General features: G+C 43.1%; 1 protein-coding gene across 3 annotated transcripts in view; it reads right to left on the bottom strand.

The window, feature by feature from the left end:
- Positions 1-27,991, bottom strand: part of vps13c (vacuolar protein sorting 13 homolog C) — a 283,389-nt gene that overhangs the window by 198,298 nt on the left and 57,100 nt on the right. For all 3 annotated transcript variants that reach the window (XM_052042364.1, XM_052042365.1, XM_052042363.1), the window contains 8 exons: positions 27,431-27,558; positions 24,676-24,782; positions 19,745-19,916; positions 15,349-15,411; positions 14,186-14,315; positions 5,816-5,910; positions 2,463-2,605; positions 92-284 (listed from right to left, as the gene is read on the bottom strand). In XM_052042364.1, coding sequence (XP_051898324.1) covers positions 92-284; positions 2,463-2,605; positions 5,816-5,910; positions 14,186-14,315; positions 15,349-15,411; positions 19,745-19,916; positions 24,676-24,782; positions 27,431-27,558 — 1,031 coding nt within the window. The remainder of the gene's footprint in view (positions 1-91; positions 285-2,462; positions 2,606-5,815; positions 5,911-14,185; positions 14,316-15,348; positions 15,412-19,744; positions 19,917-24,675; positions 24,783-27,430; positions 27,559-27,991) is intronic.

Raw genomic sequence — 27,991 nt, 5'->3', positions numbered from 1 at the left:
AATTTTCTGACACATTTTAGGACAATGAATGTAAGAAAGGTACTTCACGAGAAAAACATTGGCAATATTATGCAAATGGATCTACACTTACGGCATCATAAATAAGCTCCACAGGTTGAGACTGGACACTTAATAGCTGATCTGCATTGCTTCCTTCTGGATTAATCTCAAAACAGACATTGAGCAAAGAGGAGTCTGTACCTCCAAGAGAAGCCAAGAGAGATGGAACTGTATCCTGTTGTTTCAAACCTGTAACATACCAGTGCTGCAGTCTGGCCTCCACTCTACAAAACCAAAAAGGACAATGAAAATGCTTTTCTTTTTTTTCAAGCTTGTAACAACCCATCCAGCATAAAATTCTTCGGACAAGTTATAAGCACCCAATAATCAAGGTAGGAATAAATTATTAACATTCAAGGGCGGGGAGTACAGGCGAAGCTGAAAGTGGCCAAAGAGGAATTATGGCAGTTTCAACAACTTAACAATTCCCAATTTAACTATTCTTCTGCCAACTGGCCATGAGACAACAGAGGACCCTTGAGCATTCTAAAATACTACACACATTCTAGATATTCACATGTTCATAGTTATTCAATATTGTTTGTAACCAAGTGCTAAGAATTTAACAAGCCACTCAGAAAATTGACATCAGTGTAGTCAAGGAGTCATCATCCCATACAGCACAGAAACATTCCCTTTTGACCAGCACCCCATTTGTACTCACCCAGGACTTGTCTTGAGGTCAGAGTTTTGAGGAAAGGAATGTTGTGACGACATCTGTCCCTGCCACCATACATTTATGTGCTAACAGAAGTTTTTGCAGGAAATTCTCATGAGCACCATTCCTTATTACAGAAATATTAATAGGCTCATCCTATTTAATTTACGTTGAGGATTTTGCTATGACCTCACGAAAGGATGGACTTCTCAAGGGTGCCTCAGATTGGTGCCATTCTTGCAATTGAAGCCCTTAGCCCACTTAAAATGGCTTTGAACTGACACTACCTACTGGCAAAAATACACATTGAACCACCAGAATGCATGTCAGATTCATGGTTACTCAACCGGTTTATAGCTGAGCTTGCTCTGAGGAACAGCAATACCAACGATCATTGCAAAGGAGAGGAACTGTGAGGCTGTGTTGCCATTCGCTGACATTTATTGAACATTCGTCCTCTACCTCAGGGCCATTTTCCAGCATCACCACTATATCACTTAATTACCCATATTCCATTCTCTCTTGTGACATGCGAGGACATTTCAGCCCATCAAGTCTATGCCAGCTCACAGAGCAATTCCATTCCCCCATAACAACCTCCAGTAATCTGTTCTCCCCGCAGATCCATCAACCTCACCCCAGATTCTACTACACTCTTGGGACAATACAATTAATCTACCAACCCGTACATCTTTGGAATGTGGAAGAAAACCACATCACCCAGGGGAAACCCAAGCAGTCACATGGTGAACGTGCAAATTCCACACAGACAGTACCAGAGGTCAGGATCGATCTTTGTTTTGAATGAGTCCTATAGGGTTGAGAAATTCAAAATGTTTGCCACCCACTAGATAAAGAATTTTTTTTTTGCTGTCTCAGTCCTAAATGGCTTATCCCCTATTCTCAAACTATGGCCTGAAGTCAGGGAAGCATCCTCCCTGCATCTTGCCCTTGAATAATTTTCTAAGATTCACTCACAGCAAAGAATACATTCTGAGTCCACTCTCTCACTCCTCACACAGCAAACCCACCATCCCTGAAACCAGTCCAGTGAAAGAATACATTCTGAATCCACTCTCTCACTCCTCACACAGCAAACCCACCATCCCTGAAACCAGTCCAGTGAGCCAAGGCTGCAGTCTCTACGGCAAGTGCGTTCTTTCTTGGGTAAGAAGGCAAAAGTATTCCAACATGCAAACTCATCAGCCCTATACAATTGCAAGCAGACTTCCTTTCTCCTGTAAACAAACCCTCTTGTTATAAAGCTAACATACCATTTGCCATCCTAATTGCCTGCTGTACCTACTTGTTGACCTTCAGTGATGTGTGTACAAGCACACTTAGGTCCCTTTGAACACTACCAATTGCTCATCATCTAACAAACACTTGTTTTTTCTGTTATGCGCACCAAATTACCTCACATTTCTCCCCTACACTAAATTCAATTGCCGTACTCTCGCCCACTCACTCTGCTTATCCATATCCCTTTGAAGCTTCTTTACATGTTCCTCTGTACTCATAATCAAACAACAGTGGAGTAACGTGCCCAATGGGAGTACTGATATTTTAATAAAATTGCTAGAAAGCCTCTTAACCTTCAATTGATGAAGTAAAATGTCATCACATCAGGATATAAGGATCCAACTCCTCAATGAAATTGGAAATACCCATTTTAACCAAACACATCCACTCTTAGCATTCCATCCATTCCATACAAGAGGGGAAAGATAAAGAAAACTCTTACTTGAGACCTTTGGCTCCAGGACGTTGGAATACACTCGCACTCAGATCAATAATTTGCACGTTAACTATTTCTGGTACATTTGGTTCCTCTCGGATGGTGATGGAGGTAGTGACCAACTTGAAGCTTATTACATGTGCAACGTACTGCAAGATATTCACACAACAAGAAGTGAGTGCACTTAGAATTCTAACTCACCATTTCCACTCTTAGAGCAAAGCAAAAAATCCTCAACAAGACAGACAGAATAGATTGAAGTACATAAGCCTATTTTAGATAATGGCTCTCTGCACAACTACACATCAGAATTGTTTCAAAGTAACCTTCCTCCCACTCCCTCCTCCCACCAACCCATTTACAATACACCAGTCTTTTTTGCTGATTTATTTTGTACTTGCTACAATTAATGGCCTGTTTTGTTTGCAGGTTTGTAATTCTTATTAAGGAATTTTTTATGGTAACTACTAAAATAGGAGCATCATAGACAATGAAAGTAGTTATCAAAAATAACAGGGGGATCTTGAACAGCTAAATAGGAGGGCCAAGGAATGGCAAATGGCATTCAATTCCAATAAGTGCAAGGTGCTGTATCTTGAAAAGTCAAACCAGGGTAGGACTTTCAACAGTGAACGGAAAGGCCCTGAAAAGTGTTGTACAATAGAGAGAACTAGGAGTACAAGTACATGGTTCCCTGAAAGTGGTGTCACAGGTAGACAGGGTGGTGAAGAGGTCGTTTGGTATGCTGTTCTTCACAAGTCAGGGCACTGAGTACAGGAGCTGAGACATTATGTTGCAGTTGCACAAGACTTTGGTGAGGCCGCACTTGGAATATTCTGTTCCGTTTTCGTCACCATGTTATAGGAAGGATGTAATTAAGCTGCAGAGTGCAGAGGATTTATAACAATATTGCCAAGACTTGAGGGCCTGAGTTATAGGGAGAGGTTGGGCAGGCTAGGACTTTATTCCTTGGGGCGTTGGAGACTGGGGGTGACCTTAGAGGTGCATAAAATCATAAGGGGCATAGATAGAGTGAATGCATAGATTATTTTTCCCACGGAAAGGTAATCAAAAAATAGAGGGCAAAAGTTTAAAATGAGAGGGGAAATATTTAAAAGGGACCTGAGGGGCAACTTCTTCATGTGGAAGTTGTTGCATATATGGAACCAGCTGCCAGAGGAAGTGGGCGAGGCAGGTACAATAACAACATTAAATGACACTTCAACAGGTACATGGATAGGAAAGGTTTAGAGGGATATGGGCCAAATGCAGGCAAATGGGACTAACTTAGATGTGCATCTTGGTAGGCATGGACAAGTTCGGCCCAAGGGCTGGTTTTCATGCTATATTACTCTACGACTCTAAAACAGTTTTTAAAGCCATCTGCAACACTTTGCAGAGAGTCTTCAAAATGGATTTCTGCAGAATGCAGAAAGTACAAATGATATTCAAAATAAATCCTTTCACCTTACTTCGAAAGATAATGCCAACAATCTCAGAATCCATTCAGTTTTAGTGTGAGTTTACCTGGGTAAACACAACACACCTTCAAATTGCCTAGCATTAAGCAAAATAGAATACATAAAGTGAAAAGTATTCCATTTGCAATTCTGCCAAGTGACCCCATTTGTGAAGAATGCAGAAAGACATCAAGGATGGGCTGAAAGTCAGATATCAGTGTTATCTCAAGAGCTGCACTCTGAATCGAGTCAAACGATTGTGGGTAAAGCTCTGCCCATAACCAAGGATGACACTTTCAGAGCAGGGCTTACCAACCAGGAGGAGTTGGGCAAGTTCTTCTAGTGGTCACATTTATCTACCAATCAACAATAAAAGGTTATCTGATCATTTATCCCTTGCTACTAGCAAGGCCATGCTGTTTGCTAAACAGCTGCTAAATAGACTTAAACAGATTACAGAACTAGAGATAGAGGATTCATTTTAAATCTGTTCCACTTCCTGCATAAAACAAGAGTTAACTTTGAAGATTCCCTATAACATGTCGCAGATAGCTTGATGATTTTTAAACTATAAATTAAGAAACCGATAGTGAATATTATGGAATCCTCAAGCCATGAATGGATTTTATATTTGTCCTTCCTTTAACAAAAGTCCGTTCGCAGTCAAGTAGCTTTCCAATAGCTCTTGTTGATTCGATGTATCACAGAAAGTTATGGACTATTGTACACACACCAGTTAAAAAATAATTCTGAGTTCAAAGTGATAAAACACTAAACAAATTTAGTAGATTGGGAGTAATATAAATCAATAGACTTTCATTCATCAATTATACAGGGTCTCAATGTTCAACACCATAATTTCACAGCCCCAAACAGGGAAGCACACTCACAGGGATCATAAATAAGATTCCCTGCAACCCCATCTTCTTCCTTCTGAGTGTGAAGGAACAGTTCTTTATTGCTCAGAGTTTCACAAAACACAAAACAGCACAGCATAGGAAGAGGCCCTTCAGCCCACCATGTCTGTGCCAAATATGATGCCAAATTAAACTGATCCCATCTGCCTGCATGTGATCCACATCCCTCCATTTCCAGCATGTTCACGTGCCTGTCTAAATGCCTCTTGAACACCATGTGCGTCTGCTTCTACCACCAGCCCTGGCAGCAGGTTCCAAGCACCTGCCACTCTCTAAAAGTTTACCCTACATATCTCCTTTAAACTTCCCCCTCACTTTAAAGAAATGTCCTCTAGTATTTGACATTTCTACCCTGGGAAAAAGACTTTTAATATCTACCCCATCTATGCCTCTCATAATTTTTAAACCTCTATCAGGTCCCCCCTCAGCCTCTGACACTCCGGAGAAAACAAGTGAAATTTATTCAACTTCTTATAGCTAATACACTCTAAACCAGGCAGCATCCCCACCCTCTCCAAAGACTCCACATCCTTCCTGTATGGGGCGACCAGAACTGCACACAAAATTGGAAATGAGGACTAACCAAAGTTTTATACAGTTGCAAAATGAGTTCCTGATTCTTATACTCAATGCCCTGACCAATGAAGGCAAACATGTCACATGCATCCTATGTCCACCTGTTGCCACTTTCAACGAGCTATGAACGCACCCCAAGATCCCTCTGTATGTCAATGCTCCTGAGGGTCCTACCATTTACTGTTTACGTTTGCCTTATATTTGATCTTCCAAAGTGCAACACCTCACACTTGCCCAGATTAAACTCCCATCTGCCATTTCTCTGTCCATATCTTCAACCGACCTGCATCCTGCTATATCCTTTAACAACTTTCTTTATTATCCACAACTCCCCCAATGTTTGTGCCATCTGCAAACTTAATAATCATAAAATGTCATGCCAACTATTAGAAGTCAAAAGACACACCTCTTTGGGCAAGATCAGGTTGTGGGAACTCTCACTGTATCCGATGGCAGTGTACAGCTTAGTCTTTTCTTCAGTCGTCAACAGATCATTAATACCTAGTCGTGGTCAATCAATAAACATATATTAGAAAATTCTAAGCCATACCAAGTGTTCAACAAACCAAGCAAAAATCCTACAGTGAAAAATCTGCTTACAAGCAAACAGAGTCAACACTATTATTTAGTCCATGAGTTATACAGAACCCTCAGCATTAATCAAGCAGTTAACATTTGAAGTAAATAGCAACCTTCAGTTATGCAGTGTCTTCAATGTAATCTCCAAGGTGACCCATCTGACACCAATTGGAAAACAAGGACACATGACATGGAGGTAGATACTAAATGAATTCCTTTGAGCAGAGCAAGTTGAATAGGTGGGAGGTTGAGGGAATTCCAGAGCTATCCACAAGGAAATGGAGAAAACACAAAGCCAGATCTATAGAAATATTATTCCCATCCTACTATCCTCAGATCACTGTCCAGCCACGAAATGTCCTTACGTATATTTTCTCTGGTGTGCCATGAATCACACCAGTATCTTGCATAGGATGTGTTTCTGGGAGCAGGAGTGCTAATGGAATCAGTACTAGAGGGGACTATTACAGCTCGTTGGGGAGAGGAGTGTTACTAGCAGAGCAGCTGTACTGACAACCTTGCATGGACCTCTCCCCACCCCCAAGCTGTGTCAGGAACCCAGAGCAAATCCAGCTATTTTGCAGGTACAAAAAATTAAACTGCAGCTCTTGCATATCTTAGTTTATTTTTTTTTTGGAAACAAAGCAGACAAGGTAACGGATCAGACGTTTTTAACCAAAACTAAAAAAATTCACTGGTGGAATTCTTGAAGTCCACATAACTTCCAATACAAACCTGTTCTTCCCAGAAGGGCTGCTCCTCCTGCATAATATTCTTCCATCAACCTGTCTCTTTCAAATTCTTGTTCATCATGTTTGGAGAACAGAGGGCCCTAGGCTGTAGAACAGAGGGACCGAGGAGTACAAGTACGTGGTTCCCTGCAAGCGGTGTCACAGGTAGACAGGGTGGTGAAGAAGGCTTTTGGCATGCTGGCCTTCATCAGTCAGGGCATTGTGTATAGAAGTTGGAAGGTTATGTTGCAGTTGTACAAGACATTGGTGAGGCCGCATGTGGAATACTGTGTTCAGTTTTGGTCACCCTGCTATAGGAAAGGCCATTAAGCTGAAAAAGAGTGCAGAGGAGATTTATGAGAAGGTTGCCAGGACTCAAGGGACTGAGTTATAGAGAAAGGTTGAGCAGGATGGGACTTTCTTCACTGGAGCATAGGAGAATGAGGGGTGATCAGAGGAGGATGGGGGCTATTAAATCATGAAGGCCGTCATCAATGCGCAGTCCTTTTCCCAGCGTTGGAGAATCAAGAACTAGAGGGCATAAGTTTAAGGTGAGAGGGGAGAGATTTAATAGGAATCCGAGGGGTAACTTATTCACCCAGAGGGTGGTCCATATATGGAATGAACTGCCAGAGGAAGTGGTTGAGGCAGGTTCATTAACAACATTTAAAAGGTACTTGGACAGGTACATGGATAGGGAAGGTATAGAGGGATATGGGCAACATGTGACAAATGGGAATCTTGGTCTGCATGGACCAGTTGGGCCGAAGGACTCTCTATAAGTGGATGGGCATTAGGGAATGTTGATGAATAGAGAGATCGAGGGGTTCATGAAAACAGTAACACAGATCGATAGGATGATGAAGAAGGGCCATGGCATGCTTTCCTTCATAGGCCAGGTCGCAGAATACAAGAGTTGAATGTTGTGCAGCAACTTTACAAAACACTGGTTAGATCAGACTTGTGTCTATTCTGGTGCAGTTCTGGTTACCTATAGATGTGACTGCACTACAGAGAGGGCAGAGGAGACTCACCAGGATGTTTCCTGGATTAGAGGACTGTGGTTATAGAGTCATAGAGCAATACATCACGGATACAGGCCCTTTGGCCCAACCAGTCCATGCCGACCATGGTGCTCACCCAGCTAGTCCCAATTTCAACCCATATCCCTCTAAGCTCCGCCCTTCCATGTACCTATCCAAGTGCTTCTTACGGTACTGTAGCAGTTAGCATAACACTATTACAGTGCCAGTGACCCGGGTTCAATTCTGGCCGCTGTAATGAGTTTGTACGTTCTCCCCCTATCTGCATCGGTTTCCTCCGGGTGCTCTGGTTTCCTTCCACATTCCAAAGACATACGGGTTATGAGCTGTGGGCATGCTATGTTGGCACCAGAAGCGTGGCGACACTTGCGGGCTGCCCCCAGAACACTATACACAGAAGATGCATTTCGCTGTGTGTTTTGATATACATGTGACTAATAAAGATATCTGATCTTATGGGAGGAGATTGGACAGGCTGGGCTTGCTTTCCCTGGAGGCTGAGGGGTGACCTGATGGAATTATATATGTGAGGTATAGATAGGGTAGGTAGTCAAAATCAATTTCCCACAATAGGGGCATCAAAAACAAGACAGCATGGAAAGAGGATCTAAGGAATAAGTTTTTTTGCACAGGGCAGATGCAACAGCCATCTATTGACTTTCCTTGATATCATTTTCAAAAATTTCAAAGCCTTTCTTCTTTCTCTATTGTACTGCTGCCTCCTGTGTCTTCTCCATTCTGTGCCTCTGTTCTGCACAAATACACATCCCCCCTGCCTGTGGCTCACCACTAGCAGCTCTCCCCTGGGATCACTCCCTATTTTTATCTTTATTACTCCAAACAAATCCACTTTAGGAGAAATTTTTTACCTGCACCCATAACGCAACCCTCTGGTTTAAACTGCAAATTTAATAACTTTAACCCTCAACAAGCATGTCCAATTTCCTAAAAGCAGATTCTGCAGCATCTTGGATTATAAGTACTAAGAGAAAAAGAGAAAACAGGGTGACATTTCGAATGTTTGAAACAGCATGCATCAGATCTGAGGGAACAAGTGACAAGAGGCAGTCAGTATTCAGGGTATCAGTGGGCAGGGCCTGACTCTGTCCCACACCGTTTATTAAATTCCAATTTAAGTTCCTATCCCTGGCCTCAGAGAGAGTGCCGTGAGATATTACAAAAGGAAGCAAGCAATCAAGCAGGCCAATGTTATGCTGGTCTCTACTGCAAGAGGATTTGAGTACAGGGGTAAAGATGTCTTATTGCAGTATGTAGTCTTGATCGAGCCCCTCATGTTCTCCCTATCCACTGCAACAGAAGTTCACCAGATGATACCCGCGAAGGGAGACTATTCCATGAGGAGATACTTAAAAACATCGTACCAGTGCGTGCAAGCTCAGAAGAATGAAGGATAGTCTCATTGAAATATACAAAATTCTTACAGGCCCTGATGCGGGCTGGGTGCAGGGATGATATGTCCCGTGGATAGGGTCTGTAGACCCAGGGACTGGGCACTCAGGACCAATGTGACAAGAATTTTCTTACTCCCAGAGTGTGCTTGAAATTGTTTACCTAACTTGGCTGCGGAAGATGATCAGTCACTGAGTGCACTCCAGACAAGTGGATAGGGTAGTGACCAAGTCATTGTATACAAGAGTTGGGGTGTCATGTCACAACTGTACAAAACATTAAAGCACATTGGGAATACTATGCACCGTTCTGGTCACTACAGCACAGGAAGGACATGGTAGCAATACAGAGAGTGCAGAGGAGATTCACCAGGATGTTGTCTGGAATGGAGGGCTGTAGTTATAAGGAGAGATTGGATAGGCAGGATTTGATTTCCCTGGAACTTTGGAAGCTGAGGGGTGACCTTTCAGAGGTTTATAAAATTATGAGGGGCATAGATAAGTAGTCATATTTTTTCCCCAGGGCAGAGGAGTCCAGAACTAGAGAGCAGAAGTCTGAGGTGAGAGGGGAGAGATTTAAAGGAGGTTTGTGGGATAGGTTTTTTTCCACAGAGAGGGTGGTGGTTATGTGGAATGAGCTACCAGAAGTGGTGGTGGAGGCAGATACAATTACAACATTTAAAAGGCATTTGACAGGTACCTAGATACGAAAGGGGCAGAGGGATACAGGGCTGATGCAGGCAAATGAGATTAACGTAGATGAGCTTCACGGTTGGCATGGACAAGGTGGGCCAAAAGAGTTTGCTTCTTGTGCCGTGCAATTCCATGCTTCTACAGTTCTATTAACAGATTTTTGTGAATTAAGGGAATCCAAAGTTTGGTATGGACAGCAGTGCTGAAATAAAACATCGTCTCGTTGAATGGTGGAGCTGGCACAAAGGGCCAAATGGCCCAATCCTGCTTCTCTTTCATAAGCATTTACATCCCTCCAGCATCTACGACTGTTCTGTCACAATTCCTGCAATCTTGTCATCTGCAATCTTGCAATCTGGTAATCTTGTCAGTTGGAGTCATACAGCTCAGACACCAGCCCTTCAGCACACCATATCCACGCCAACTGTCAAGTACCCGTCCATTCTAGCACTTGGTCCATAGCCTCCTATACCCTGACAATTCAACTACTCATCTCAATGCTTCTTGAATATGGTGACAGTACCCACCTCCACCATCTCCTCAAGCAGTACATTCCAGATTCCAATCACCCTCCAGGTAAAGACATTTTCCCTCAGATCCTCTCTAACCTCTCACTCCTCACTTTAAATCATGTCCTCTGGATTTATTATGAGGAAATGTTTTACTATCTACCATTTAGGGGACCTTTTTCACCCAGTGTGGTGAATACTTGGAACATACTGCCTGACAGTGCTGGAAGCAGAGTCACTGACAGCACTTGGGAATTATCTAGATGAGCACCTGAATGACCTCGGCATAGAAGGCTATGGGCCAAGTGCTGGAAGATGGGATTAGTACAGATGGGTGCCCATTGGTAAGCATGGACACAGTGGGCCGAATGGCCTGTTTCTACACTGGATCTATGCTTATCATGATTTTGTATAGCTCGTTCAGCTGCACCCCCAGCCTCCTCTGCTCCAAGGAAAACAAAACCAGCCTGTGCAGTCCCACCTCATGATTCACATGTTCCACTTCAAGCAACAGCCTGGTGAATCTCCTCTGCACCCTCTCATGTTCTTGCTTTAGTGTGGTGATCGAAACTGCAAACAGTACTCCAGCTGTGGCCTAAATGATGTTTTATAAAGTCAAACCCTGACCTCCATGCTCTTCACCAACTCAGATCCTCACCAACGTATCCACCTATGTTGCCATCTTCAGGGATGCTTGGACCTGTACACCCAGGTCCTTCTGGCCCTCGCTACTGCCTGGGGCCCCTTTCATTGTGTGTGTGTCCTTGCGTTATTAGTCTGCACAGGAGCACCACCTCACACTTATCAGGAAGAAATTCCATTTGCCTTCGTTCTGCCATTATCCAGTCGTGTTAATCATAATGATACTAAAAACAAGCAGTTCTCCAGAATTTTTTCCTGTAGCTCACCTGCAGGACTTGACATTTTTATTTCATTTCTTTTTGTTCGTTCGCTAGAAGGCAACAACAGCAACTAAAAATTATCCCCCGATTAAGCATTTTTCCCCAGCAGCAGCAAGCAGATCTCATGGGGAAAGAGTACGGATGGCAGAGTACCACAGGTCATCAAAGTGGAAAATGCTACACTACAAAATCTTAAAAGGGAAGCAGTGTTTCAAGATTTTCCTGGCAGATGCCATAACATTAGTGATATGGATAAGTCATCAAACAGCAAGAATAGGTCAAGGAAAAACTGGAGATGCTGAAAATCTGAAATTCGAGAAAATGCTGCTAATACAGTGCAGGTCAGGCAGCATCAGTTAACATTAAAGTCGATGACTATTCAGCAGAACTGGCCAGTTCTGAAACAAATTGCCAAGACCAGGTATCTGCTAAACACAATATGGAGATCTGGGAGCTGTAACATGTCTCATGGGATGAGATGCTGTTAAAGCTTACATTGGCTTTCACTGGATCAGCATAAGAGGGCAAAGAGGGGTCATAGTGGGAGTGGGATGGAGAATTAGTAACAGACATCTGGAAAATCAGAATCACCCTTGCAGATTAAACGGAGATATCTGGCATGAAAGTCACCCAAGTGGCATCAAAACTTTCCAATGTAAAGGAGATCACCTAATGCTGTACACTAAATTGGAAATAGTACAAATGAATCACTGCTTCACTTGAAAGGACTATTTGGGTCTCTGGATGATGGGAAGGGAAGTTGTTACATCTCCTATTGTTGCATGGGAAGGTGCATGACAAGAGAAGTGAGTGGTGACGGAGATGGAAGAATGCATCACTGCTGAAGGGATGTTCAATTTGTGATGCTGTAGGTGGAGGAGAGGGGGAGAAGACAGGAATTACACAGGATGACACTGAACACGCGCCGGTGGGAGGGGAGGAGACAAGAGGAACTCTTATCGTTGCTCTGAATGGGAAGAGAGAAAGTGTAAATGAAACAGACACAATCCAGAGTACTATCAACTTGAGTGAAGGGGAAGCCACAGTTAAAGAAAATATATTGGAAGCACTTGTGTAGAAAGCATTGTCATTAGAAGGTAATGAACAGCACCAGAAAAAAGGAGAGTAAAACAGAGTTCTTACGGGAAGCAGGATGGGGAGGTGTATTGAATATCCAATACAAGCCCAAAGGCACTTTGACTGCATCTCCCCCCATCTGCTTTCCCTCCACCATTATTGGAAAGGCTCTCAAGGGCATCGGCTCCATTTCCCACACTTCCACTCTCACCCTCCCATCCTGCTTCTTGATATTCCACCCACCAAGTTCACCATTCAACAGACTCCCTGTAATTCCCACCACCTTCAACAAGACATCAACATCTGACATATATGCTCCACCCTTTTCCCTTTACAGAATTTTGAAAGAACCTTCCTTCTGTGACTCTTTGGTCCACCAATTCCCACTACACCAACTCATGCCAGCACGGCAGATACAAGCTTTACTCACTTATTACAATGGCATGGTAGCATAGGGTGGCACAGTAGCATAGCGGTTAGCACGACGCTATTACAGTGCCAGCAATCGGGGTTCGATTCCCGTTGCTGTCTGTAAGGAGTTTGTACATTCTCCCATGTCTGCGTGGGTTTCCTCCGGGTGCTCCGGTTTCCTCCCACATTGCAAAGACGTACGGGTAGGTTAATTTGGGTTTAAAATGGGCGGTGGGGAATCGTTGGGCCGGAAGGGCCTGTTACCACGCTGCAAGTAAATTTTTTTTTTAAAATTCCACACATCGACTCCCAGCGGTCCCATTCTCCTCTCTGTATTGTCCCTGCTGTCTTGCAACTTGACTTTCATCAACTACCCTTTCATTCTTTTGAATGAAGTTTATATTTACCTACATTGAGGGGAGTTTATGTCACCAATTAACCCACCAACTCATTTTTAAGGGGGAACATACAAACCCACACAGATAGCATCTGAGATCAGGGTAGAACCCAAGTCTCTCGAGCTACAATGCAGCAGCACTAACCACAGCCTTTTACCACACAGTGAACATGCCTTCAGATGAAGCAGCAATTCATTTGTACTCATTTCATGTCCTGCATTCAGTAATCTGTGATGTCGTCTCCTCTGCTGCAGATAACCAAACACAAGCCTGCCTACAGACTACCTTTGTTCACTGAGCTTGCAGTTGACTGCCACTTTAAATCTACTTCCCATTTCTAATCAGTCCCTTTTCTTTGGCCTCTTGACCAGTCCAAAGCCAAGCTTAAAGTCAAAGAATACAACCTCTTTTTCTCATTAGACAGTTTATAACCCTCACAGTCAACATTAAATACGACAATTTCAGATACAGCTGGTCACAATGGTCAATTCTAATAAAAGGTCATCAATCTGTTAGGCTAACTCAGTTTTTCTCTGTGTGTTCCCTGCACTGTTATTTCAGATTTCCAGCTGCTGCGGTGTTCTGTATCTCTCAGTTCCAGCACTGTGCTTTTTCTCTCCTCATTCATCACTGTCTATTTCCATTTCTTCCAGGTAGATCAGTTGTCATTAGCAAGGCTTCACCAGCTGCATCATTCAATCACTCTCGGTCTCCATCCTATCACAGGGGCTCTATTTGCTCTTTCCAAATCAAAACGTCTCATTACTTAACTTTTGCTAGTTCCAATTACAGGTAAACAACCCGAAATGTTATCTCCACAGTTGCTGCTCCTCCTGCTGATCAAATAGAAATAGAAAATTCTGGAAGTAAACACAAGACCTGTTTTCACACTAGCACAGTTTCATTGAGAAACAGTTAAAATGTGTTGTCAAACTGCCAAGGTTTTCCAGTATCTGAAAAGTCATAAAGATCACATTAGCCGGCTTCACAGTGAAGATAAATAAAATAATGATATTTTACTAACTTTCTGGTACAGACTTATCTTCATCTTCACCCTTCTTGGGTTCTTTTCTTCCCCATAGACCACTGAACCAGCCTCCGCTCTGCTTCTCTTTCCCCTTCTTGCCCAGCATTTTGTGGCCTGATCTGATCACCTGTGAGTAAAACAGTGTTAATGAGTTCATGTTAAACTGATACCTTCCTTCAATTGGTAAAAATTGGTAAATTGGTTTATTACTGTCACATGTACCGAGGTACAGTGAAAATCTTGTCCTGCATACCATCTATACAGATCAATTCATTAGACAGTGCATTGAGGCAATACAAGGTGAAACAATAACAGAACGCAGAATAAAGTATTACAGCTACAGAGAAAGTGCAGTGCTTGTGAGGTTAAGAGTCTGCCTTATCGTACCAGGGAACCATTAAATAATCTTATAACAGCGGGATAAAAGCTGTCCTCGAGCCTAGTGGTGTGTGCTTTCAGGCTTTTGTATCTTTGCCTGATGGGGAAGGGAGAAGAGAAAATGTCTGGGGTGGGTGGGCTCTTTGGTTATGCTGGGTGCTTTACCGAGGCAGCAAGGAGTACAGCAGAGTCCATGGAGGGGAGGCTGCATTTCCAGGAATGAGACTGCCACAGGATTCTGCGCTAAAATGAATTATTATAGATGTGTTAATGACTATGTTGCTAGACTGGGAAACTGTCAATTCTATTCTTCCTGTTTCCCATATTGGGAGGGAACCTGTGCAGCCAAAGAAAAAGAGAACAAGACAGCAGCTTCCATCACATCCAACAGACAATGATTAATATCTGTAGAATCTGGGCAGTCTGTCAACACATGGAGAGGGTACTACCATTGTCCAACAATGGCCCATACTCACTGTGGAGTTAAGTCCAAAAGTGGAGCAATAAGCAGCCACACTCCTCACCCCAATCTATCCAACATCAGCCTTCATAGGCAGCTCTCCACATAAGCCATGGGGTGATTCATTGTTGGGAAGGCAGGGATTTGTACCAGGTTTCTGGCACAGCAGCTGATGTATTTTTAAAGCATTGGGCATTCCTACTTGTGCAACATTCAGCCTGAAAGCCCAGGGGTGCTACAACGAATCAGCATGCTGCAGGATAGTGCGATGAAGGGTACCAATGTATAGAATAGTTCCATAAGGATCTATGTTCAAAATTACCTCAACATGTGCCTGTTGTCTTGCTAAAGTTATGTTGAAAATATCCAGAGACTTCTCCAGGTCCTGTAAAGAATTCAACAAATTAATAAATACTGGAAAGTAATTGAAGAAATTCAGCATTTAAGTTACTCCTCTCCCCCACCCTGCACTCTACCATCCCCATTACAGCAGTTGGCTGCTCAGAAAATTGCCTAACCAGTTTGTAACTTTACTTTCAGTTGCCTTTATTTACCTTGCATAATGCTACTGGACATTAAATGAGACAAATATTTTTGGCTCTTATGGAATATTGAATAATGGAGTGTCCTTAATAATCTGACCAATATTTATCCCAATACATATCATTGATAAAGCTGCAGTTAAGCCTAGGACAGTGTTCAGGGGAACTCTTACAGTGACTAGGGTATGTATGAGCAACTATCTCATCTTTCGACTGTGCGAGGTACGACTCCAAAAATTGGGGCACTTTTTGTTTGAGGCCCAACGATATCTGTTTTAACAGGGCTCCTTGATGTCAGATTTGGTCAAATGCTGCCTTCACCTCAAAGGCAGTCTCTCTCATTCACTCTGGAATTCAGTGCTTTAGTCCATGTGTCAAAGTCTGCTGAAATTGAAATGGCACCTGTGAACAGTCTGATAGTACCGTCTATCATGTTGCTGATTCGTTATTATTTCACATTTCCAGTAGCTGCTGTGATTTGTATTTCACAGTCCCAATTTTGTTTTCCTTCTCATACCTCCATCCTCATTCACCTTCGACTTCCACCCCTTCCAAGATTTGCTGCAATTCACCCAGAGTCCTGATCCTTGGAATTGTTTACCTAACTTGACTCTGGAAGATCAGTCACTGAGAGCACTCAGATGGGTAGGGTAGTGAAGAAGATAAGCCAGACAGCATGGAAACAGCCGTTCGGCCCACCTGGTCCACACTGACAAAGATTCCCATCTAAGCTGGTCCCATTTGCCCACGTTTGGCCCATATCCCTCTAAACCATTCCTATAAAGACTGTGCACATTCACCCCATCTATGCCGCTCATAACGTTATGCACCTCTGTAAGATCAGCCTTCATTGTCCAATGAAAAGTCCCAACCTGCTCAACCTCTCTTCATAAGAAGACATATGGTGTGCTTGCCTTCACAGGCCAAGGCATTGAGTTGGGACATCATGTTACAGTTGTATAACATATTCGTTAAACCACAGTTGGAATGTTGTGTAAAATTCTGGTCGCCACACTACAGGAAGGATGTGGTAGCAAAAGAGAGACTGCAGAGGGGTTCACCAGGATGTTGCCTGGAATGGAGAGCTGTACTTACAGTACATGCGACTGAATAAGCAGGGTTTACTTTCACTGGAAATTAGGAGACTGAGGGGTGTCCTTCCAGAGGTTCATAAAACTATGAGGATCATAGATCGGATAGACTATCAGAGTCTTTTTCCCAGGGCAGAGGAGTGTAAAATTAGAGAGGACAGTTTTAAGATGAAAGTGAAGAAATTGAAAGGAGATCAAAGGGGTAAGCTGTTCCACACAGTGGGTCGTGGTTATCTGAAATGAGCTGCCAGAGGAGGTGGTAGAAGCAGATAGAACATTACAGCACAGTAAAGGCCCTTCGGCCCACGATGTTTTGCTGACATTTTATCCTGCTCTATTATCTATCTAACCCTTCCCTCCCACATAGCCCTCCACTTTTTTGTCATTCATGTGTCTATCTAAGAGTCTCTTAAATGTCCCTAATGTATCTGCCCCACAACCTCTGCCGGCAGTGCATTCCACACACCCACCACTCTCTGTAAAAAAAAACCTTAACCCTGACATCCCCCTTATACCTTCCTCCAATCACCTTAAAATTATGTCCCCTCGTGTTAGCCATTTTTGCCCTGGGAAAAAGTCTTTGACTGTCCACTCAATCTAAACCTCTTAGCATCTTGTATGCCTCCATCAAGTCACCTCTCATCCTCCTTCGCTCCAAAGAGAAAAGCCCTAGCTCACTCAACCCATCCTCATAAGACATGCTCTCCAATCCAGGCAGCATCTGGGTAAATGACCTCTGCACCCTCTCTAAAGTTTCCACATCCTTACTGTAATGAGGCAACCAGAACTGAACACAATACTCCCAAGTGTAGTCTAACCAGAGTTTTACAGAGCTGCAACATTACGTCAAACCTCTTGAACTCAATACCCCGACTAGTGAAGGCCAACACACCATACGCCTTCTTAACAACCCTATCAACCTGCGCGGCAACCTTGAGGGATCCATGGACGTGGACCCCAAGATCTCTGTTCCTCCACACTGTTAAGATTCCTGCCATTAACCTTGTCTTCTGCCTTCAAATTCAATCTTCCAAAGTGTATCACTTCACACTTTTCCGGGTTGAACTCCATCTGCCACTTCTCAGCCCAGCTCTGCATCCTATCAATGTAGTGTTGTAACCTATGCAACCTTCCACACTATCCACAACACCATCAACCTTCATGTCATCAGCAAACTTACTAACCCACCCTTCCACATCCTCATCCAAGTCATTTATAAAAATCAAAAAGAGCAGGGATCCCTGCGGAATACCATTACTCACCTCCAGGCAGAGTAGCTGCATCTACAACCACCATCTGTCTTCTATGGGTGAGCCAATTCTGAAGCCACACAGACAAGTTTCCCTGGATCCCATGTCAGGAGGATTTGAGGAACCTTATCAAACACCCTACTAAAATCCATGTACACCACATCCACTGCTCTAACTTCAATGTGCTTTGTCACATTTTCAAAGAATTCAATCAGGCTCGTGAGGCATGACCTGCCCCTCACAAAGCCACTGGCCTGTGATTCCCAGGGTTATCCCTATTCCCTTTCTTGAACAAAGGAACAACATTTGCCACCCTCCGATCATCTGGCACTACTTCTGTAGCTAGTGAGGACACAAAGATCGTCGCCAAAGGCGCAGCAATCTCTTCCCTTGCTTCCTGTAATAACCTTGGATATATCCCATCCGGCCCCGGTTACTTATTTATCCCAATGTTTTTCAGAAGTTCCAGCACATCCTCTTTCCTCACGTCGACATGCTCTAGCGTATTAGCCTGTTGTACGCCATCCTCACCATCGTCAAGGTCTCTCTCACTGGTGAATACTGCAGTGAAGTATTAAGGACCTCCCCTACCTCTTCCAACTCCAGGCACGTTTCCTCTTTTATTCCTGATCAGTCCTACCCTCACTCTAGTCATCCTCCTATTCTTCACAAACGTGTAGAACACCTTGGGGTCTTCCCTAATCCTACTCGCCAAGGCTTTCTCACGCCCCTTTCGAGCTCTTCTAAATCCATTCTTAAGCTCTCTCCTGACTACCTCATAACTCTCCAGAGCCCTGTCTGATCCTTTCTTTCTAAACCTTAGCTAAGCTTCCTTCTTCCTCTTGACAAGATATCCTACATCTCTTGTCAACCATAGCTCCTTCACGCTACCATCCCTTACCCTGCCTCAATGGGACAAACCTATCCAGAGCCCCATGCAAGTACTCCCTGAACAACATCCACATTTCCGCTGTGCACTTCCCCAAGAACATCTGTTCCCAACTTACGCTCCCAAGTTCCTGCCTAATAGCACCATAATTCTCCCTCTCCCAGTTAAATACTTTCCCGTATCGTCTGTTCCCATCCTAGGCTATGGTAAAGGTCAAGGAGTTATGGTGACAGTCTCCAAAATGCTCTCCCACCAAGAGATCTGAAAACTGATCAGGCTGCTTAAATGTTTAAAAGGCATTTGGACAGGTAAGTGAATGGGAAATGCATGGAGGGATATGGGCCTAGTGGAGGCAAATGGGATTAATGTAGATAGGCACCACAATCGGCATGGACGAGGTGGCCAAAAGGGCCCCTCACTGTGCTGTACAATCCTGATTCTTTGATGGAGACATTTTCACTACCCTCCCTGAGCCAGGTCCACCACCTTTTATCCCAGTCAGCTGCTCTTGATATCCACTCCTCCTCCTTCTCTACAACTTAAAATAGTTTCCTCTTCCCAGTTCTGATGGAAGGTCATTGATGTACAGGTTGGTTAATTTGAGTTTAAAATGGGCGGCGCAGACTTGTTGGGCCAGAAGGGCCTGTTACCACACTGTAAATAAAAATTTTTTTAAAAATTTTAAAATATTGACTCCGTTTCTGTCTCCACAGATGCTGCCTGACGTGCTGAGTATTTCCATCATTTATTTTATTTCTGTCTCATCAGTGCTCATCTCTTGTTAAACACGTGACAATCCTGTGCAGTTCAGAAGAAACCAACCACTGAAAATATATTTCCAACCCACCAGCAAATAATTCATGATTTAGACATTTAAGTTGCAAATCATGATCGATTTTTTAATTGGAGTTTCATTACCTCCAATCACTTTTAAATATCACTTTACCTGAAGTTGTTTCAATAATTCTTCAGAAGGTTTAGTCTGTGTCAGCTTGTTCTTATAAGCCATTTTGTAAGACTTCAAATTTTGCCTGTGGCGTTTGATGTGGTCCCAGGACCACATACGATACTTTCTCCGGAGATGAACTTCCAAGATTCCTGTGACCGCATACTTCCACCTAAAGTAAGGAAGGTTCTTTATGGTAAGAAAAGTTTCACGATGGTAAAAATAAAATGCCAGAATAAAAAGTAATTGATGCACCAATGGAAGAGCACTAAGGGAGTACTGAGGAACAGAGAGAACCTGGTGTACAAGTCCAAGGATCGCTTCAGGTAATAGCATGTGTAAACAAGTTGGTGAAGGCAGCATACGGGATACTTGCCTTCATTAGCCAGGACATAGAATATAAGAGCATAGGAGTCATGGTACAACAAAAGAAAACATTGGTTCGGCCATTACTGGAGTACTCTGTGCAGTTCTGGTCACCACACTATAGGAAGGATAGTGGTGAGAGGGTGCAGAAAGATTGACCTGGGTGCTTCTTGGGATGAAACAGTTCAGTTGTGAGGACAGACAGGATATGCTGGATTTGTCTTCCTTGGAACTGGGAGGCTGAAGGTGGACTCGATGGCAGTATACAAAATTCTGAGGGGCAGAGATATGGTAGAGAGTAAGAAACCTTTCCCTGCTGTGGAGACATCTAAAACTAGAGGGCATAGGCTGAAGGTCAGGAGCAAGAGGTTAACAGAGGAAATGAGGAAAAATGTTTTCACCCAGAAGGTGCTTACAATCTGGAACATATTGCCTGAAGTTGGTGAAGGCAGGTACTCAGAGTCAGAGTTATACAGCATAGAAACAGGCCCTTCCCAACTTGTCCATGCCGACCATGATGCCTACATGAGCTAGTTCCATTTGCTTGTGTTTGGCCCATATCCCCCTCAACCTTTCCTATCCATGTACCTGTCCAAATGTCTTTTAAATGTTGTAATTATACCCACCTCTACCACTTACTCTGGCAGCTCATTCCATACCTCCACCATCCTCTGTGTGAAAAACTTGCCTCTCAGTCCCTCCCTTAAATCTTTCTCCTGCCACGTTAACCCCAGATCAACTAGTCTTAAACTCCCCTACCCTAGGAAAAAGACTGCAACTACCCACTGTTCAGTTTCTTCTTATAACTCAAGCCCTCCCATCCCACCAACATTCGTGTGAAACTTTTCTGCATCCTCTCAAGCTTCATCACATCCTTCCTATGGTATGGCAACCAGAACTGTACACACTATTCCAGGTGTCGTCTCACATCTTGTACAACCATAACATGACGTCCCAATTCTTGTATTCAATGCCCCAACCAATGAAGGCAAGCATGCCATCTGCCGTCTTCACCAAGTTGTCTACCTGTGTCGCCACTTTCAGGGAGCTATGTACTTTCCCTAGGTCTCTCTGTTCTACAACACTCCCCAGCACTCTGTCATTTATTGTGCAAGTCCTGCCCTGGTTTCCTTCCCAAAATGCAACACTTCTCACTTGTCTGAGTTAAATTCCATCTGCCATTTCTTTGCCCACTTTCCAGTTGATCTTGGTCCTGTTCTAACCTTAGACAATCTTTCCCACTGTCCACTACATCATCAATTTTGGTGTCATCGGCAAACTTACTAATTATGCCACCTACATTCTCATCCAAATCGTTAGTATAGATGATAAACAACGGAGCACCCAGCACCAATCCCTGAGGCACACCACTGGTCACAGGCCTCCAATCTGAAAACACCCCTCCACTACCACCAAACCAATTTTGCATCCAGATGGGTAGCTCACCCTGGATTCCATGTGATCTAACCTTCTGGACCAGCCTACCATGTTAGACCTTGTCAAAAGCCTTGCTAATGTTCAAGTAGACAACATCGACTGTCCTGTCCTCATGAATCCTCTTGGTCACTTCTTCAAAAAACTCAATCTAAGTTGTGAGACACGATTTCCCACACACACACACGATTTTCCCACACACACACACACACACACGATTTTCCCCACACACACACACGATTTCCCACACACACACACACACGATTTTCCCACACACACACACACACGATTTCCCACACACACACACACGATTTCCCACACACACATACACACACGATTTCCCACACACACATACACACACGATTTCCCACACACACATACACACACGATTTCCCACACACACATACACACACGATTTCCCACACACACATACACACACGATTTCCCACACACACATACACACACGATTTCCCACACACACATACACACACGATTTCCCACACACACATACACACACGATTTCCCACACACACAGCCATGCTGACTATCCCTGATTAGTTCTTGCCTTTCCAAAAACAGATAGATCCTGTCTCTTAGAATCCACTTCAGTAACCTTCCCACCCCTGATGTTAGACTCACCAGCCCCTGGTTCCCTGGCTTGTCCTTGCGGTGCTCCTTAAATAACGGCACAAGATTAGCCACTCTGAAATCTTCCAGTAACTCATCCATGGTTAACAATGATACAAAAATCTCTGCCAGGGCCCCAGCTATTTCTTCTCTTGCTTCCCACAGTACCCTGAATATACTCTATCTGGCCTCAAGACTGCCAACACCTCTTTTGTAATGTTGATATGTTTCAGGACATCACTGTTCTGTTCCCAGAACTCACCCGCTTCCATGACCTTCTCCACAGTAAATACAGATGAGAAATATGCATTTAAGACTTTGCCCATCTCCTGTGGCTCCACATATAGTCCACCATACTGATTTCTTAATGGGACCATTCTCTCCCTAGTTACCCTTTTGCTCTTAACATACTTACGGAATCTTTTAGGATTTTCCTTTAACTTATCTGCCAAGGATTTCCTTTTAAAGTGCATTCCTACACCTCAAGGGATTCGCATGATCCCAGCCACCCATATCTGACATATGCCTCCTTTTTCCTGTCCAGAGCCTCAACAGCCCTCGTCAACCAGGGTTCCCTAATCATGGCAGCTTTGCCCTTCTATGTTCTATAATAGAGGGCTATGGGTAAGCCTAGTAATTTCTAGGGTAGGGACATGTTCGGCACTGCTTTGTGGGCCGAAGGGCCTGAATTGTGCTGTAATTGTTCTATGTTCACTCTAACAGGAATATACTGGTTTAAACTCTCCCTATCTCAATTTTAAAATCCACCCACTTGCCACCAGATGTCCCTTTACCTGCCAGTACCCTCACAACATTTTAGTAGTCATCTGGACAAGCACTAGAATCACCAGGGCATAAAAGACTACATACCTAGTGTTGATAAATGGGATTAGTACAGGTGGAAAATTGATGGTCAGCAGGGACTAAATCCATGCTGTTCTTTTCACATGAAAAGCAAACAGTCAAGTACAGAGACAAATGGTACAGATAAGCATAACTAGTACCAACCTTGGCCTTACGTCTGTGGTGGGCAAGCTATTGGAAAGGTTTCTAAGAGATAGGATCTATGAGCATTTAGAGAGTCATGGACTGATTAGGGACAGCCAGCATGGCTTTGTGAAGGGAAGATCATGTCTCACAAGCCTGATAGGGTTCTTTGAGGAGGTGACCAGGAAGATTGATGAGGGTAGTGCAGTAGATGTGGTCTACATGGATTTTAGTAAGGCGTTTGACAAGGTTCCACATGGTAGGCTTCTTCAGAAGGTCAGAGGGCATGGGATCCAGGGATGCTTGGCCGTGTGCATTCAGAATTGGCTTGCCTGTAGAAAGCAGAGGGTTGTGGTGGAGGGAGTGCATCCAGATTGGAGGGCTGTGACTAGTGGTGTCCCACAAGGATCGGTTCTGGGACCTCTACTTATCAATGACTTGGATGAGGGGGTGAAGGGTGGGTTAGCAAGTTTGCAGGCGACACAGAGGTCGGTGGTGTTGTGGATAGTGTGGAGGGCTGTCAGAGCTTGCAGAGGGATATTGATAGGATGCAGAGCTGGGCTGACAAGTGGCAGATGGAGTTCAATCCGGAGAAGTGTGAGGTGGTACACTCTGGAAGGACAAACTCCAAGGCGGAGAACAAGATTAATGGCAGGATACTGGACAATGTGGAGGATCAGAGGGATCTGGGGGTTCATATCCACAGATCACTGGAAGTTGCCTCACAGGTGGATAAGGTAGTTAAGAAAGCTTATGGGATGTTGGCTTTCACAAGTCATGGGATCGAGTTTAGGAGCCGCGAGGTAATGATGCAGCTCTATAAACTCTGGTTAGACCACACTTGGAGTACTGTGTCCAGTACTGGTTGCCTCATTATAGGAAGGATGTGGAGGCGTTGGAAAGGGTGCAGAGGAGATTTACCAGGATGCTGCCTGGATTGGAGAGTATGGATTATGAGGAGAGACTAAGGGAGCTAGGGCTTTACTCTTTGGAGAGGAGGAGGATGAGGTGGACAGCCAGCACCTCTTTCCCAGGGCACCAATGCTCAATACAAGAGGGCACGGCTTTAAGGTGGGAAGTTCAAGGGAGATATCAGGGGAACGTTTTTCACCCAGACAGTGGTTCGTGCATGGAATGCACTGCCTGGGGTAGTGGTGGAGGCAGATGCATTGGTCAAGTTCAAGAGATTGTTAGGTAAGTATATGGAGGAATTTAAAATAGGGGGATATGTGGGAGGAAGGGGTTAGAGAGACTTAGGTGTGGTTTAAAGGTCGGCACAACATGGTGGGCTGAAGGGCCTGTATTGTGCTGTATTTTTCTATTGTTCTATGGTTCAAATTCAGATTTAACCTGTTCTACATTACTAAATCACAGAATTAACTGTATTACTGAATTATAAGTCCATAGACAGACTATACCAATATGTCAAAAGGCGCAGAAACACGAAGTCCAAGCAAAAAACTAAAAGCTGACAAACAGAGAAGCTTCAGAAAAACAACACAATTCAAATAACTTACCATTTACTGGCATTTGTATGAAGAGGTACATTTGGCTTGTATTTTCTATAAGGGACATTTCTGACCATATAGTTCACAGATTCCAACAGATCAATAATGCTTAGATACTGGAAACAAATACAACAGTCAGTTCACAAATCATCACTTCAAATTTTCATATGCATTGCTGAACTGCAGGACAAGTTTTAATTTCCACATTTTAACCCTAAACACCACAAATCAATATTCAAATTGAATTGCACAATTTTTTCCAGGTTAGCTGCTGAAAATATGTTGATTAGGGTGTTACTAATAAATACATTTTCATCAAAAAAAGCAGACTATTTAGCCCAACACATCGAGGTCAGTGTCGATGTGCCATTTGAGCCTCCTCCCACCCTACCCATCTCCCTCCATCTGAACAACAACCGTATGATAAGATCACCCACCATCAATGGCACTCAGAGAAATAATTAAACCATTTAAAACACCGCAGTCAAAGAAGAAACCATTGGGCAAAGGTGGAATGAAGGAAGTTACAGGCCCAGAATCCTACAACCGCTGGTTTGAGCTGAGGTCTTGTTCACAGAGCAATGGATGCACCTACTGTGCCAATTGCACTATATCAGCATTTGTTTTTGAAAGTGAGTCTGGTTAAATAAATTGTATTTAATTTTAAGCTCCCATTAAAAGTAATTCACTGTATCTGTTACCATTTGTTTTTAGCGTTACATCTCAAGGTGATCACATAGCCCAATGCGCAAAGTCTAACTTCACAAACATTTTATGGCTAATCAAAATCTTTACAAAATGTTAACTAGCAATTCCTACGCCAAAAGGGGCACATCGATAGATGTTAACCAGCCAAAGGAAAGTGGGATGCCCAAACTCAGCACAGTGCTCTATCTGAAGCATAATTGACAACTTATAACAATCTTACAATGTTACTTGCACTAGGTAAATCCCAGAAATTGGACTGAGCAAAGGGATAGCTTTTTTCTTAATTTCATAAGGCAATGGTGCTACCAAAAGAATTGAAAATGAAAAACATTTTTAAATGTTGTTATACGCAGAAAATCAATTATCAGAACTTCATTTCTCCCTTTTTTTTCCCAACATAACTTGGAATCAGGCTGAGAAGCAATCCAATCCAGATACTTAAAGCTTTGAATGATATGCAAGGTGTGGTTAGGACAATGGTGTTGGATAAAACCCGAGGACACACATTAGGAAAATGGGAAATGAGGTTAGTGCAGAAGCTATGCACTTTTCGACCAGATTTTCAGATCAAGCAAGGAAGACCGACTCTCCAATCCTGAAAAATAGGATTGAATAAATTTCTAGTCACAGATTCAGGCAATGGCAAGTTTGAGATACTATTTGCCAGATTTAACCTCAGGGACTTGACTGAACACCCAAAACTGAGACTCATAAATTGTTTGAAGGCATACAACACTAAATGCAAAAAGTAGGAGTAGGAGTAGGCCACCAGGCCCATCAAGCCTACCTGCCATTGCTGATCTATGCTAACCTCAACTCTTCTACACCATGACCCTCAATTTCTCAACCTTTCAAATACTTATCCATCTCTACCTTAAATATTTCTAATGATCTGGCCTCCATCACACTCAGACAATTCCAGAGATCCACTAACCTCTGAGAGAGTAAATCTCTACACCCCTCAGTTTTAAACGACCAACCTCATACATTATAACTGCATCCCGTTGTTCATGACTTGCTCAGTAATGAAATCATCTCAACAACTACCTTGCAAAGCTAAGGTCACCCGTCCTTCTTCCAAACCATCAAAACTATAGAAAAATACAGCACAATACAAGCCCTTCGGCCCACCATCTTGTGCCGACCTCTAAACCATGCTTAAGTCTATCTAACCCCTTCCTCCCACATATCCCCCTATTTTAAATTCCTCCATAATAACTTCAAGCAATACAGACCCAAACTGTCCAGCCTCTCTTGACAGGACAACCCTCTCATCCCAGGAATTAACCTGGTGAATCTACTGTCTGAATCTACCAATGCTACTGTCTGCTTTGTTAGGTGAGGGGACCAAAATTGTGCGCAGTATTCCTACCCTCACTAACACACTGCACAACTGTAAACAAACTTCCTTATTCTTAAACTCCAACCCTTTTGCAATAAAGGCAATTTGCCTTTTCAACTACTTGTTGGACCTGTCTGCCACCTTGTTGCGATTCATGCACTAGAACATCCAAATCACCTCTGAACCTCACTGATTTGCAGTCTCTCCACTTAGATAATAATAATCCACCTTTTGATACAGTCCTAATGTGGGCAAAGGGGATCAATGTAAATAGGCTAAAAGGTCAGCATGGAATGTGGTGGGCCAAAGGGCCTGTTTCTGTACTGCATGACTCTATGACCTTTCTTTTCTTCCCAACGGATATGGCATTGGGAGTGGGGTTTAGCAGTGGTGGGACTAAAAAAAAAGTCAAAAATGATGCAAGCTCAGTAGATCCATTCCTCATCCTAGATAAATAGAGAAATGATCCAAATTTATAGTTTCAATATTAGCACTTGTAATCATTATATTAAAGTAGTATTATCACAGTCCCTTAGTTTGGTTCATTTTGTACAAAATGATTTGTTAATTACCCAGAAAAATTACAATTTTGGGCATCCAACCTTAAATTTACCTTTCATCAATACTTAAGCATAAACTAGTAAATCTTCTTTAATAAAAATCTGGGTGTTCTAATCATCAATCAACAGATAAAGATGTTGAATACAATCTCACCTGAGGCTTAGTCATCTCTATGTCAATGCTCTGCACTTCCATGTCCAGATTTATTTTGGGTGAATTCAATTCAGCTTCAGCAGAAGGATTGATGCAAAGTTTGGCAGATGCCGATATTGGTCTAAAAACTGGATGGTGAAGTACATTAAATATTCAGCATTACTGAAAGCAAAGCATCACAGCAGCATTTTCATGCAATTACACATTCCATGAAAAGTGCCAGTTCTGTTGATAGTGAGGAGGACAGAGTTTGCCAGAAGATGATATTGATCAGCTGGTAAGATGGTACAGCTGGAGATGGAATTTAGTTGTTAATTATGAGGTGATGCACTTTGGGCAGCCTAATAAGGGTAGGACATATATGGTGAATTGCAAAACATTTCTAATAAATCCCTCAGAATCTCTGCTCTGCACTACACAGTCCCAACTTGTACAGTCAAAACATATTTCAAGTGTTGTAACAGTATCTTTACTACCATCATACTGTTATTCCCCTCTATTTATGTAAGGTAGTAATAACATGATCCTAATTCTCCCCCTATTTGTAACCCATAAATGAGC

This window comes from Pristis pectinata, chromosome 32 (assembly GCF_009764475.1).
Source record: "Pristis pectinata isolate sPriPec2 chromosome 32, sPriPec2.1.pri, whole genome shotgun sequence".
Lineage (NCBI taxonomy): Eukaryota > Metazoa > Chordata > Chondrichthyes > Rhinopristiformes > Pristidae > Pristis > Pristis pectinata.
The sequence above is the reverse complement of the archived record's forward strand: the minus strand, read 5'-3'. Positions and strand labels throughout refer to the sequence as shown.